Source organism: Mobula hypostoma, chromosome 16 (genome assembly GCF_963921235.1).
Source record: "Mobula hypostoma chromosome 16, sMobHyp1.1, whole genome shotgun sequence".
Classification (NCBI taxonomy): domain Eukaryota; kingdom Metazoa; phylum Chordata; class Chondrichthyes; order Myliobatiformes; family Myliobatidae; genus Mobula; species Mobula hypostoma.
In genome coordinates, this window is record NC_086112.1 from 70,777,850 (window position 1) to 70,793,936 (window position 16,087).

Sequence of the window (16,087 nt, forward strand, 5' to 3'; positions counted from 1 at the left end):
TCTTTACTCCCACCAGATTTACCAACTCGCTCCCTGCTGCACCTTGACAAATAAGAACATTGTGCAAAAGTCTTACGTACCTTGGCTTTATAGAAGTGACTAAAACTTTTGCACAGTGCTAAATGTTTTAAGGTATTTCCTATATATGGAATGAGAGGTAGTAGGACTCAGGACAGGAATTCTAGAACCCAAGAGTCCTGTCTGCTAAAGCCAATTATCAACAGTGGGACAACTGCAGCTTTGCAGGAGGCCAGAATTAGAGCACGGATATCTTAGAGGGTTATGGAGCTTGAAGAAATTAGAGGGAATACCGGTGGCAAAGCCACATACATTTTTGGAAACAATGGTGAGAATTTTGAGAGAGACTTCTCAGAACATATATACTGTAGTTCTAATGCCTAGAAGTTAAAGTTCATTCTTTTTCATTCTGTTAAACAGAAACTGCTCTTAATAAATGAAGGTCATAATTTGCACCTTAATGCAGCAACTTGGTTTGTAATTTGTGGAAATGGCCGCAGTGCCATGTGTTGACATTGTTAACAGAGTAACTGACAGCTGACAAACTTCAGCTGCATCCAAGTGTATCATATATTGTAATTGTTGCTAAGCAACTGTAAAATGATAGCAATCACAATCAATCATGCAAAAATGGATTTTATGTATAAGAAATAGCAAATTTATTATTTTAATATTAAGGGCACACAATAAAAACATTTCTTTGAGAAGTTATGCTATTTTAACTTACATTAATAGGGTCACATTCTTGAACTTTGTTTGATATTTACCCTGGGTAAATGTTATATAACATGTTTAAAGATCAAAGTTTGTGTTAAAGTTGGTGAGGCAGTACAGCTTACAAGTCCAGATGGGGTCTAGTACGTAACCAAGGATAGTCTGACATTCTAGAAACTGGTCTTCTTTGGTTGCTGCAATAAGCTCAGCACAAACCACTATCAAGTCAGGCTTACAGATTCTGTTCTTGACAAGGTGGGACATAGAAGCTGGTGGGATGTGGAGAGGAGAGGAGCTGGGGAGGAAAATTATGAATTAGGCGTTAGATAGAAACAGAATAGCATGGCTGTTATGACACTGATCAGTAAACAAACTTCTGCTGGTGGAGGAGAGTTTTACTTGTTTTTTTAGCGCTGGAATTAGTTACCTTCGGACACGTCTCGTTAGCGTGGCCGCAGGATGGCTGCATTGTGTATTCAAAGGACCAATTGATTGCGCTCATGCCCGCTAGTTTATTGAACAGATCAGCGGACATTCTGGCTGAAATCTGGAGGCAAACACACAGAAGATGCAGAGGGGGATCAAAAAGGCGAGGGAAGAGGACCGGGTCGAGACAACAGAGGCTTATGGAGAAGAGAAGTTATAAGCCATGTCTCCCCTCTCTCATCATGGGAAATGTGAGATCGCTGGGGAATAAAATCGACGAACTGACTGCGCTTGTCGGGAGCCAGAGAACATTTCGGGAGAGCAGTGTCATGTGCTTCCCTGAGTCGTGGCTGCACGAGGACATACCCGATCAAAGCGTTTCCATAGAGGGCTTCCAGACCGTTCGAGCTGACCGGAATTGCACTGAGAGCGGTAAGCACAAAGGAGGGGGGCTGGCGGTTCTGGTAAACAACAGATGGTGCAATCCTGGGCATATTACGATCAAGGAACGTGTCTGTAGCCCGGATATTGAACTTTTTGCTGTTGGACTCCGGCCATATTATTTGCCAAGGGAAATCTCGCAGCATGCAATTGTGGTTGTTGTGTACATCCCTCCCTCTGCCAACCCGACGTTGGCGTGTAACATCATTTACACCGTCATAGCCAGATTACAAACCCAGCACCTGAGTGCCCTCATTACCATCTCGGGTGACTTCAACCAGGTTACCATGGCTAAAACACTGCCCAACTTCACACAGTATGTGAGCTGGTCAACCAGAGGGGAGAGGACTCTGGATTTGATGTACGCTAACGTTAAGGCTCCTCTCCCCTCCCCCCACTGGGAAGGTCAGATCACAACCTGGTGCATCTAAGACCCTGCTACGTGCCTCTGGTGAAGAGTAAGCCTGCAACCTCGAGGACAGTGAGGAAATGGTCGGAGGAGGCTTATGAGGTGCTCCAGGGTTGTTTTCAGGTGACAGACTGGCAGGCACTCTGTGAGCCACATGGAGAGGATATTGATGGGCTCACAGAATGCATCACTGATTACATTAACTTCTGTGTGGAATGCAATGTTCCAACAAGAACTGTCCTTTGTTATTCAAATAACAAGCCATGGGTGACAAAGGACATTAAGGACATCCTGAACGCTAAAAAGAGGGCGTTTAGAGATGGAAACAGGGAGGAGCTGAGGGCAATACAGAGGGACCTGAAAGCCAGGATCAGGGAGGCTAAAGACAGGTACAGGAGGAAGCTTGAGTGGAAACTCCAGCAGAACAACATGAGAGAGGTCTGGAGGGGGATGAGGACCATCATTGGGCTTCGGCAAACTAGCAACAGAGGAGCTGAAGGCAGTGTGGACAGGGCCAACGAACTTAACCTGTTCTTTAACAGATTTGACATTCTGACCCCTGCCCATCCCCCACGTGAGCCATCTGTTGTCAGCCTCCAACCAACACATATTCCACTCTCCCCTTCTACCCCTCCTCACAATCCCCCACCCTGCTCTCATGACTATACCCCTCCCCCACATGAAACCACCATGGTGGGCTTCACAGCTGAACAGGTGAGAAGACAGCTGAAACATCCCAACCCAAGCAAGGCTGCAAGACCAGATGTGTCAGTACCAGGGTGCTCAAAGCCTGTGCCCCTCAGCTATGTGGAGTACTTCGCCATGTATTCAACCTGAGCCTGAGGCTCCGGAGGGTTCCTGTACTGTGGAAGACATCCTGCCTCGTCCCTGTGCCGAAGACGCCGCACCCCAGCGGCCTCAATGACTACAGACCGGTGGCATTGACCTCCCACATCATGAAGACCCTGGAGAGACTTGTTCTGGAGCTGCTCCAGCCTATGGTCAGGCCACACTTAGATCCCCTCCAGTTTGCCTACCAGCCCCGACTAGGAGTTGAGGATGCCATCGTCTACCTGCTGAACCGTGTCTACGCCCACCTGGACAAGCCAGCGAGCACTGTGAGGGTCATGTTTTTTGACTTCTCCAGTGCGTTCAACACCATCCGCCCTGCTCTGCTGGGGGAGAAGCTGACAGCGATGCAGGTGGATGCTTCCCTGGTATCATGGATTCTTGATTACCTGACTGGCAGACCACAGTACGTGTGCTTACAACACTGTGTGTCCGACAGAGTGATCAGCAGCACTGGGGCTCCACAGGGGACTGTCTCGTCTCCCTTTCTTTTCACCATTTACACCTCGGACTTCAACTACTGCACAGAGTCTTGTCATCTTCAGAAGTTTTTGGATGACTCTGCCATAGTTGGATGCATCAGCAAGGGAGATGAGGCTGAGTACAGGGCTACAGTAGGAAACTTTGTCACATGGTGTGAGCAGAATTATCTGCAGCTTAACATGAAAAAGACTAAGGAGCTGGTGGTAGACCTGAGGAGAGCTAAGGTATCGGTGACCCCCGTTTCCATCCAGGGGGTCAGTGTGGACATGGTGGAGGATTACAAATACCTGGGGATACAAATTGACAATAAACTGGACTGGTCTAAGAACACTGAGGCTGTCTACAAGAAGGGTCAGAGCCGTCTCTATTTCCTGAGGAAACTGAGGTCCTTTAACATCTGCCGGATGATGCTGAGGATGTTCTACAAGTCTGTGATGGCCAGTGTTATCATGTTTGCTGTTGTGTGCTGGGGCAGTAGGCTGAGGGTAGCAGACACCAACAGAATCAACAAACTCAGTCGTAAGGCCAGTGATCTTGTAGGGATGGAACTGGACTCTCTCACGGTGGTGTCTGAAAAGAGGATGCTGTCTAAGTTGCATGCCATCTTGGTCAATGTCTCCCATCCACTACATAATGTACTGGGTGGGCACAGGAGTACATTCAGCCAGAGACTCATTCCTCCGAGATGCAGCACAGACCGTCATAGGAAGTCATTCCTTCCTGTGGCCATCAAACTTTACAACTCCTCCCTTGGACGGTCAGACACCCTGAGCCGATAGGCTGGTCCTGGATTTATTTCATAATTTACTGGCATAATTTACATATTACTATTTAACTATTTATGGTTCTATTACTATTTATTATTTATGGTGCAACTGTAACGAAAACCAGTTTCCCCCGGGATCAATAAAGTATGACTATGACTATGATTATGCAATAAATTTGGAAAAACAAGAGAGCAGAGGGAGTGTCTGCACTGGACATAGAGAGACTGTTCTGCTTACCAAGTAAGAGAACCTATTGAAATGAAACAACGTTGCAATTCCCTTAATGGACAGACTCACTCTCTTAACAAAGCAACCTTGATTACTGCTGGGGCTTTGTATATTTCACAGTACAATGGAATGAAGAAGCTGACTATTGCTTCATTTAACGTTAGAAGTGTGAACTGAATTGAATACAGTGTGAACAGAAGGAACACAGATGCAAAAGACAAACAATCTATTGCACATCAAGAGTGATTACTCTTTCAAGGGAAGTAGATGCAATGCAACGTAACTATTAATGCACATATTAACTTCCTTAACATGTTACAGGCAACCTTCAAGATGGTGATGGGGGTGGGGAGTAGAGTTCGTATTCCTATAAAATAGACTATAGTGTAAGATTCTGTAACACAACGCCACATCATCTGCATGTGTCAAGAAATCTCAGCTGAAAAAACTTTTCATTTTCAAGAAATATGAAAAAAAACCTCTTCAAGATTTCCATTTTCCATTGAATAAGAAATTACTGCAAAGAATTTTAAACCACATTTTGAGGGAAGATTAAAGAACACATCACTGCACATAAAGACTAACTCACAATCTGACGTACTTGTTACTAGAAAATGATTCAGCCACATAACTGAAGATTTAATAGACATCACATTCAATACAAAATGTACCCGGTCTTTGAATTCTCCATTGAAACCCAACTGGTTTTCTGGTTTTCCATGAGGAACCTTGTACAATTTAAACCAATTAACTGTGGCCTCCAAGTAGCCAGGCTTGTATCTCCTGACATCATCGATATCTGTGAGTTATAAATGAAGAATTCATGAGTTTAAAAAAATCCACATCAGAGCAATAACAATAAAGTTGATACAAACAATAGCTTTAATAAATTAAGAAACTTTAATGCTACATAACAAAAGACCCACACTTTTGTGTAAGCAGGGTTTGCTGCCTCACTTATTATTGAGTCTGCATACATGGAGCACCCCACTAAAGTACACACTTCATAAGTAATGACAACAGTACATATCAAATTATGTATGCACACATGGATTCCCTTGTCTTGAAGGGAATTAAAGAACCCAACATTGCACGATCTAGTACCAGGCTCACTTTTATGTAACTCACCAATGTGTACAAAAAGACTGAGAGAATATTTGGGGTGTCACAGTTGGTGCAATGCTATTGCAGCTCAGGTTGTCAGAGTTTAGGACTCCATTCCAACACTGTCTGTACGGAACATGTACATCCTCCCCATGAACATATGGTTTCTCCAGGTACTCCAGTTTACTCCCACACTCCAAAGATATCCCAGTTAGTAGGTTGATTGGTCATTGTAAATTGTCCTGTGATTAGGCTAGAGCAGTGTTTCCCAACCTTTTCAGCCCAATATGAGGGCACGTGGGCACGTGGCCAAGTGGTTAGGGCTTTCGTCTAGTGATCTCAAGGTCGCTAGTTCGAGCCTCAGCTGTGACAGCGTGTTTGTGTCCTTGAGCAAGGCACTTAACCACACATTGCTCTCGTGACTGTGCGAGGAGTGGCGCCCCACAGACTTCCAATCTGCGCCTTGTAAGGCATGAAAATGCCCGATGCAGGCCTCTCAAGGTCTGAGTTGACTTTCCCTCCTCCCTTAGCCCAACACCCCCCAAAGCACTTTCATACTTTCTATCGCCCTTCTTCGGCACAATATACTTCCCAGTGCCCCCACAGTGTAAAAACATATCTACCATATGCTAACTTGAGAAAAATGATTCTGCTTTAAATTTTTATTTGCCTTTAAACCTAGATTACACAGTACCTGTGCACTGTATAGCAGCTTCAATATCAATGTGATTCTTGAGCTTGATGGTTTTTAGCAAAACTTGAAATATCTGGTTCAAATTGTGTCAGCAAAAGACTAAGTCCCCACAAATAACAATTTCCAAGTGGTTTCTGTTTTGTGAGTATGTGGTTCACTGCACTGAAGCCTCTTTCAACAAAGTAGGAGGATGCAAATGCAATGAAGAACAGTTTGGCTCTTCTCCAAAGACTAGGAAATTTTGTACAACAGTGTAGCCGCATACCACAAAAGCCAACAATTTTGAAGAGCACTTTTGCTTCTTCATCATTCTGAATTTTGATTATTTCTTCTTGCAAGGTCTCTTCCTGTTCTTCCACCTTGCAAGAAATGGGTTAATTACCCAGTCTGCAATATCCAGATCATTCAAATCCTTGAACTGATTCTGAAAATCCTTCTTCAGTGACTGCAGGTGACTACTGTTGCAAATCACCAACTTTGAAAGGGAGTGTCATACTTTCCATACAGGGAAACTGTGAGAACATTCTTCTCCCAATGCTTTGTTTATATATTTCCATTTTTCTGATAAAAGTGAGCACTGCACTTTTTGCCTGGATTAAATTTAAATTCTCGCCCTGCAATTTCATATTTGGAATGTTCATTTTGTCATACAGATCAGCTAGGTATGCCACATCTCTACGTAAAAGTTCAATCTTGTTTCCCAAGCTCCCGTCAACTTTGAGCAAAAATTCAACCAGTGTCAAAAAGATCAAAGAAACATTTTAAGCAGCAGCCTTTTGACAGCCAACACACTTCAGTGTGAAGAAGCAAGCGTTCAAACTCTTCATTATCTTGGCATAACTGGCAAAATATTCTGCTATTTAATGGATGAGCTTTAACTTTGCTGATAACAGATATTACAAGTCATGCTTGAAAGATGTCGCTGGCTGGGGTTTTTGGCTGTGAGATGTTGACCATGAATTACACAATGGATTGCAAACAGACTTGGAATTTCTTTTTTCATAAGTGCCACTAAACCAGCATGGTGACCTGTTATATATGACACACCATCTGTTGCACAAGAAATCATGTTCTTAATTGGAATACTCTTACCCTCAATATACATTTTGAGCTCGTCATATATTGATGCTCAGTTGATATTTTTACAAAAGAGAATCTCCATAAACTTTTCATTTTTGATAAACTGTACATATGCCATCAGCAATGCCTCATTGTCTTACACAGTTGACTCATCCAGTTGTATCCCAAATTTTATTTTTTGTAACTGTACATAGTTGGTACACACTGTCTTCACTCATATTGTCAATATGACGAGCTACAGAGTTATTACTCAGAGGAACTGATTTTAAAATACTGGTATCCATTTTGAGAACAGTAGTGACCACTTCTGATACAGCAGATCTTTCACCAATTGTATGAGATTTTCCACACTTTGCTGTCATTTTGGAAATGTTATAAGAAACAACGAGACTACTATCAAGGTCACTGACTCGAGTGTGCAGTGCTTTTCAAATGCTTCTTTCATCTTCTGGAACTGAGTAATACCATAAGTAGCCTTTTCAGGGTGTCAAGATTTCACCAGCTTCAGACATAGAGGTTGTGCCGTATGTATTTATCCATCATTAACGGGGCTGAATTAAAATAATCGTCAAGAACTGGGAATGCAGATCGGATGTTGATGACGGCAGTGAGTTGACACAGTCAGTCAGGTCTCGTGCCTCAAGTCAGGATGCCGCTTACCGCTCCCCCTCCCACCCCCTAAGAATCGTCAGTGCCCCCAGCAACTTCTGTGCCCCTTAGGACACGTAACCACTCCCGTTGGGAATCACTGGGCGAGGGGTAAAAAAGTGGGTTGCCAGAAGTCACACTGTATCTCTCATTAAAAAAATAGAAAAAAATACTATTTCAACATGCAGATTGTTGTAGATAACATAAAACCTGAAGTTTGGTGAAAGTGAGGTAGATAGTGACAAACTACAAGAAGATGTAGCGAGGTAGGATGGACAGATAGGAAGAAAATGGAAAACTGATAAGGAGATGTATGAAATGAGAGACATTGGCAGAAAGAATAAGCACAAGCCTGTGGAATTGTTCAGAAGGCCCTAAAGATACACAGTCCTTGAAAGTGAAAGCACATGTTTTAAGAGGGTTTAATCTCTGTTATCCGGCATGTGCCAACCACTAGTTATTAAATTGTGCCAGTTAATCTGATGTAGGACTGGGGCTTAATCAGGTCTGCCCTGATTTACCAGAATGCAGACCTGGGAGAGAGGCTCCTTCAGTCTGTCCTATGGTTAGATTGGGACCAGCTCCTAGGCTGGCCCTGAAATGCTAGCTACTGGGGAGTGCTGATTAATGAAGTGCCAGATAAGTGGGATTTTACTGTATGTAGGTTCTTGGATTCATATGTAAAACACAGAGAAAAACAGGGAGGTTATGCTTAACCTGCACAAAACATTGACTGGGCCAAAACTGGATTATTTTGCCTAATTTTTTTTTTAGGAAAGTTGTAAATATCCTAGAGAAAAGATTTGCTGGAATGGACCTTAAAATAGATTTTATTTAAAATGTTAGACTGGAGAAGCTGGGATTGGTCATTTTGGAGCAAGTCTGAGTGGAGATTTGACAAGGGTACAGGACCATGATTTCATTTAAATAGGCAGAGAAAAGCTATGAGTTGATAGTTCAACAAACAAGGACACAAATTTAATATTTTATGTAGAAGATACAAAGGGAAATTGAGGAAATTCTTAATTTATTAAGAGTAGTTATAATCCGCAATTCATCATTGGCAGTGGTGGCAAAAACTATTAACGCCTTCAAAAGGGATTTTAAAAGGCTTTGAGATAGATGAAGTTTCGGGACTATGGAGAAAAACCAGGAGAATGAGATTGATGGTTTTGCTCTATAACATAAATTTGATGGGCTGAATGGTTTCCTTTGATAGCATTGTAATTCCACAATTCCAAATCGTTACTTCAGAATTCTGGCTCACTTAAAACCTGCTTACACAGAAGAGCGCAGAGGACTGAAGCAAATTAAATATATTTACTAGCCTGGGTAGGAACACACTTCGTTAACATGTCAACTTTACCAGCTACTTTTACTTAATAGTTTGTATTATGTCTCCAACCTTACATAAACAATAGCATCACAACACAGATTCTATCTTATAATTAAATTATATGCAATTTTAATAAACAGATAACTGAGTAAGCTGTTTACAGTAAAAGCATCTTTGTGATGTTCAGTTCTAATAATATTCTTATTTCAAATACCTTGACCATTTTTCAGTACTTCCTTTCTCACATTTCTTATCACCACAGCAGCTGATTAGGCTTATACTGTTTTCATGTTAACACTGGTTTTTCCACCCCAGATTCTTCTCTTTATACACATAAACAGTTATTGAGGTCATCGTCATTATGTGTATGACGTGAGCAATCATGTTCCATCTGGCTTTAAACTGTGAAGTTCTAATAAGCTCTTCTGAACTTTCGCCAGTCCATCCCCTGATGTAACTCATGAATGTCATGCTCCATCCACCGCAACTTCTCCTTCCATGAATTTCTTTTGTCACTGCAAGATATTCGAGCTTCTCTTTCTTGAGCATATGTCCTAGCAATTCCAGTTGTTGTTTCCTGATGGATGATAACAGCTCTCTTCTTAGTCCAGCTTTTCACAACACTTCCTCATTTGTTATTCTGTCCTTCCTTGTATTTTCATCATTCTTCTCAGAAACCACACTTTTGCAGTTTCGAGTTTCCTCCATTTTGCTCTGATATTGTCCAGCATAGTGTGGAATGAACCGCAACTCTCTGAGTTTTGTACCCATAGAAATTATGTTATTCTTTAGTATCTTGCTCAAATGCTTGAACGTGCATTTAGCAATGCCAATCCATCTTCTAATTTCAACATCAGCCCTACTGTCAGATGCTATTGAGCTTCCTAATTGAACTTCCATGTTTGCTTAATTGTTTTGTTGTCCACTTTCAGTTTGCAATTCTGTACTTCTTTCTGTTTTGTGACAAACGGTCTTTTTGCAGTTGATGGCCAACCTTCTCTTTGCACTTTCTTCGACAACTTTATCAAGAGCTTTCTTAGAGCTTTTATAGTATTGAGATACCTTACATTTTAAGGAAATGTCTGCCACATTTGAAAATAAACAGCAATCAGATATATACAAGTGAGTGGTCACCATTTGCATTTGTTTGAAAATTGCTTAGTTATGCTTTAAGTTTACATTCCACAAAACTAAAAGGTATTTTTGCATTTTTGGGTAAAATTCTGACTACAGCACAACGGATTTTGTACTCCTCATGTTTCTCTCTTCAGCCTCTACGCAGGTTATTTAGCATTTTACAACTACTTGATTTGTTTACCAGATAATTGATTACACTCCAAAATCAATTATAAAGTATTTAATATAAATGAAACCCCTTTTTACCGGATATCTGTAGAAACATGGTTGGTTAGCCGCTTGCTAACAAGCTAATGGACTCAGCAGTGAGAAAACTACCTTTCTCAAACTCCATATGTCTAGGGTCAATATGACTTGGGTCCCACCAGACCAGGAGAGCTAGGGTGTTCAGCCACCTGCACCCCAATCTGAGCAAATACTGTGTAAATGCTGCCCACTTGTAATTACCCATCAGCGAGAAATAACATCAAACACTGCATACAATTATCAGACAGGTATATTTATGAACATCACCTAATCAAACAGTTAGTAAAGAAGAAAGGAAAAAAGGAAAAAATAAAAGGGCCCATTATAACTAAAACAGTTAAATGTGCACAAAGTTGGAGTTCAGATGCTCCAGAAGCTGGAGGCGTCCATGTACTCACGGTGATAACTCCTATTTACTGGTCACAGCATTGTGTGTGATCTTGGACTCCATCAAATCGTGCAATCTGGTTGGATCGAATCTCACTACTGGTTCTCTCGATCTCTCTTTCCATCTCCCACCAGAAAAAGAACCTTGACCCCTTTAGTGTTCGTCACAAAACCTCTCCACCCAACTTTCTCTAGAACCTTCTCCCAATTCCACCATCCTGCTTGGCTGACTTGACATTCCTAAGCTGAACATCTTTAACGGTAACCCGAACACTACCAGCAGAACACACTGCTTCTACAGGAAACAATTAAATGAAATACCCTACGGCATTAGCAGTAAAAGCTTAACTGGAGTGCTACATAAAGATGTATTAAAATATCTTGAAGGTATCTGCTTAAAAAGGTCACCCATTTATGGCAGAGATTAGGCAACTTTTTTTTATCAATGAGGGTCACAAGTCATTAGAATTCCCTCAAAATGTGGTGGAAGTAAAGTTTTCAAATATTTTAAGAGATAGGTACGTAGATAAATTCTTGATAAGCTGAGTGAGAGATTACTATAGGTAAACAGAAATGGAGAGTCAAGATTGCAATCAAATCAGCCAGGTTCTTACTGAATGCTGAAACAGTTTTGATGTGCTGAATCCTGATTGGAAAGCACAATATAACTGCAAGTTGCTACTGTAGTTTGAATTTGATAAAACTATGGCGTAAGTATGTAGACTTTCAGATTAAATACTGCCTTCAGTTCAGTCATCTACCATAGATGCAATTAAACCTCAAAATCATTTAGACAATATAAGCTTTGAAGGACAGTTGTGCTTGGCAACAGCTGAATACACAATAACCATGTGCATTACACTACATGTGTGTGACATTCTCCCAGTAGTTATACAGACTTCATTGTGCAGCTCGTGAAGAATACTATTGACACACACACAGAAATCTGAAGAGTTTGGCAAATGCTGCTCAGTCTCTAAGTATCAGGGCACCACAACATATGGAAAGTAATGCAAAGAGCCAACTATTGAAAACATTTTACACTTATCTTCTTTCCCCTCTCCGCAGCTTGTGGTGGATCAGGTGCCAACCCTGCCATTTCTTTAGCATTTGTCTGGTTTTATGAGGCCGAGTTACTAGCTTGATGCCCAGCCCAGCACAGATGGATACATCCTACTTACTATTGTATTCATTCCCTGAAGATTTAATACAACACAGTACTATGCAGTTACACCCCGAAGGAACAGCATCCAAAATGATTACCATGTTACACAGTTCTTTGCACATTAGATGAGAATGAAGAAATATTTGTGACTCATCAGGAATTTAAAACCATAAAAGTCTCCCTGATCCCAAATTGTGTTATGCAAATAATCAGATAATAACCTACCCTTTGCAGAGAGTACACATTCTGAATCAGAATCAGGTTCAACATCACTGGCAGATGTCATGAAATTTGTTGATATGCGGCAGCAGTATATTGACGTAGTGCTCATGGGTGCGATGCCCATTCAGAAATCTGATGGCAGTGGGAAGATGCTGTTCCTGAATCATTGTGTGCATGCCTTCAGGCTCCTGTTCCTCCTCTCTGATGGTAGCAATGAGAAGAGGGTATGTCCTGGGCAAATGAAGTCCTAATGTTGGATGCCAACTTTTTGATGTCCTGGATGCTGGGGAGGCTAGTGCCCATGATGGAGATGCCTAAGTTTACAACTTTCTGCAGAATGTTGAAGAGCAGGACCTCCAGGGCAGTAATCTCCAGACTGCTACTTCTTCCACATGCCAGTGAAGGTAAAAATAGAATGATTTGGCAGATGAATGTATGAGTGAGGAACTGGTGCAGGGAACAGGGTTTCAAATTCAGGGATCATTGGATCTCTTCTGAGGAAGGTATGACCTGTACAAAAGGGATAGGTTCCACCTGAACCTGAAGAGGACCAATATGTTTGCACGCAGGCTTGCGAGAGCTGTTCGGGAGGGTTTAAACTAATTTGGCAGGGGGTGGGAGCCAGAGTAACAGGGCTGGGGATGGGGTAGTTGGTCTACAAACAGAGGCAGTGCTTAGTGAGACTGCTAGCAAAGACAGGCTGATGATAGTGCAAAATAGCAGTCAAAGGGATGAGTTGCAATGTAAAAGGGGGACAAAATCAAAAAGGGTGATGAATACAGGACTGAAGTTGTTATATTTGAATGCACACAATATATAGAATAAGGACAGTTATGGATTGGTATGCATGACTTTGTGGCCATCACTGAATGATGGCTGGGAGGTAAACGTCTAAGGATACACATTGTATCGAAAGGGCAAGCAGGTAGACTGAGGGGGTGTTGTGGCTATGTTGGTAATAAACTAAATCAATCATTAGAAAGAGGTGACAAAGGATTGGAAGGTGTAGAATCATTGTGGGTAGAGCTGAGCTAACAAACTGCAAGGGTAAAAAGACCCTGATGGAAGTTAAATACAGATCTCCAAACAGTAGCAAAGATGAGAGCTTCAAATTACAACGGGAGATAGAAAATACATGTTAAAAGGGTAATATTTCAATAGTAATGGGGGATTTCCATATACAGATTGGGAAAATCTGATTGTTGCTGGATCCTACGAGGAGGAGTTCGTAGAATGCCAATGAGATGGCTTTTTAGAGCAGCTCATGTTTCAGCCCAGTAGGGGATCAGCTATTCCAGATTGGGTGTTGTGCAATGAACTGGAATTGATCAGGGAACTTAAAGTACAGGAACACTTAGAAGAACAGTGATCATGATAGAATTCACCCTGCAATTTGAGAAGGAGAGGCCAAAGTCATATGTATCAGTATTACAGTGGAGTAACAGGAATTACAGAGACATGAGAGGGGCAGTGGCCAAAACTGATTGGAAGGGAACACTAGCAGGGATGAAGGCAGAGCAGGAATGGTTGGAGCTTCTTAAAGCAATTACGAAGGTACAGGATAGAGACATCCCAAAAGGAAAAGGTATTCTTAAGGGAAGATGACAGAACTGTGGCTGACAAGAGAAGTCAAAACTAACATAAAATCCAAAGAGTGGGTATATAATAGAACAAAAATTAGTGGGGTTTTTGAAAGCTTTTAACAACCAACAGAAGGCAACAGAAAATGTTATAAAAAAGAAAAAAATGGAATACAAAAGTAAGCAAACCAATAACATTATAGAGGATACCAGACATTTCTTCAGATATATAAAGTGTAAAATAGAGGCAAGAATAGATATCAGACTGCTGAAAAATGATGCTGAAGAGGTAGCAATGGAGGACAAAGAAATGGCAGATGAACCAAATAAGTATTTTGCATCAGTCTTCACTGTGGAAAACATCAGCAATATGCCAGAAGTTCGAGTACATCAGGGAGCAGAAGTGTGTGAAGTTGCCATTACTTGGGAGAAGGTGCTTGGCAAACTGAAAGGTCTTAAGACAGAAGAGTCACCTGGACAAAGAAGGCCTACACTCCAGGGTTCTGAAAGAGGTGGCTGAAGAGATTGTGCAGGCATTAGTATTGATATTTCAAGATCAACAGATCCTGCCATAGTTGCAGAGGACTGCAAAATTGCAAATGTCACTCCACTCTTCAAGAAGGAAGAGGCAGAAGAAAGGAAATTTTAGGCTAGATAGTTTGAACTCAGTGATTGGAAAGATATTGGGAGTCAATTGTTAAGGATGTGGTTTTGGGGTACATGGAGGCACATGATAAGATGGGCTGTAGTCAGCATGGTTTCCTTAAGGGAAAATCTTACCTGACGAATCTGATGGAATCCTTTGAAGAACTAACCATCAGAATAGACAAAGGAGAATCGGTGGATGTTATGTACTAGGAGAAGCAGCAGATGGAATACAGTGTTGGGAAGCATATGGCCATGCACTTTGGTAGCAGAAATAAAAGCATAGACAATTTTCTAAATGGAGCGTATCTTCAAAAATCTGAGGTACAAAAGGACTTGGGAGTCCCTGTGAAGGTTAATTTGCAGGTTGAGTCAGTGGTGAGGAAGGCAAATACAATGTTAGCATTTATTTTGAGGGTACTACAATATGAAAGCAAGCATATAATGTTGAGGCTTTATAAGGCAATGGTGAGGCGGCAGTTGGAGTATTGTGAGCAGTTTTGATCCGCTTATCAGATAAAGGATGTGCTGATGTTAGAGAGGGTTCAAAGAAGTTCCACGAAAATGATTCTGGAATTGAAAGGCTTATCACATGAGGAGCATTTGATGTCTCTGGGCCTGTACTCACTGGAATTCAGAGGAATGAGGGGGGAATCTCATTGCAACCTATTAAACGTTGAAAGACCTTGACAGAGAGGATGGTTCCTATTGTGGGTGAGTCTATGACCAGAGGAGACAGCCTGAGAATAGTGGGACATCCATTTAGAACAGAGGTAGGGAGGAATTTCTTTACCCAGAGGTGAATCTGTGGAATTTGTTGCCAAAGGTCAATTGTCAAGGCCTAGTCACTGGGTAGATTTAAGACAGAGATTGATAGTTTCTTGATTAGTCGGAGCATGCGGAGATACAGGAAGAAGGCAGGAGATTACGTCTGAGAGGGAAATGAATCAGCCATGAAGAAATGGTGGAGTAGACTTAATAGGCCAAATGGCCAAATTCTACTTCCATATCTTATGATCTTTACAGTAGATACAATCTCACTGGCTCTTCACCCTGCCTTGGATCACCTGGGCAATACCAATATTTACGTCAGGCTACTGGTTAATGACTACAGCTCAGCATTTAACAAGAGTACTCCTACAGTTTCTTTCAAAAAGCTCCAAAGCCTGGGCCTCTGTACCTCCTTCTGCAACTAGATCCTTGACTTCTTCACTGGAAGACAACAATCTGCGCAGATCAGAAAGAACAGCTCCATCTCGCAGATAGTCAACACTGACGCACCTCAAGGGTATGTGCTTAGCCCACTGCTCTTCTCTCTCTACATCCACAACTGTGTGGCTAGGCATAACTCAAATGCATCTATAAACTTGCTGACTACACAATTAATGTTGGCAGAATTTCAGATGGTGATAAGGTGTACAAGAGCAAGATAGTTCAGCTGGATCTTAATGCTACTAGCCAAACAAGTGGCCATAATCTGGAGCTTATGGTTTGTTTTATTATTTATG

The 16,087-nt window shown here is 41.7% G+C and overlaps 1 protein-coding gene across 1 annotated transcript in view; it reads right to left on the reverse strand.

The window, feature by feature from the left end:
• The window catches only part of LOC134357479 (inorganic pyrophosphatase-like), an 81,986-nt gene that overhangs the window by 32,701 nt on the left and 33,198 nt on the right, over positions 1-16,087 (reverse strand). Inside the window, exon 7 of the mRNA XM_063069099.1 lies at positions 5,007-5,134. Within this exon, the coding sequence (XP_062925169.1) occupies positions 5,007-5,134 (128 nt within the window). The remainder of the gene's footprint in view (positions 1-5,006; positions 5,135-16,087) is intronic.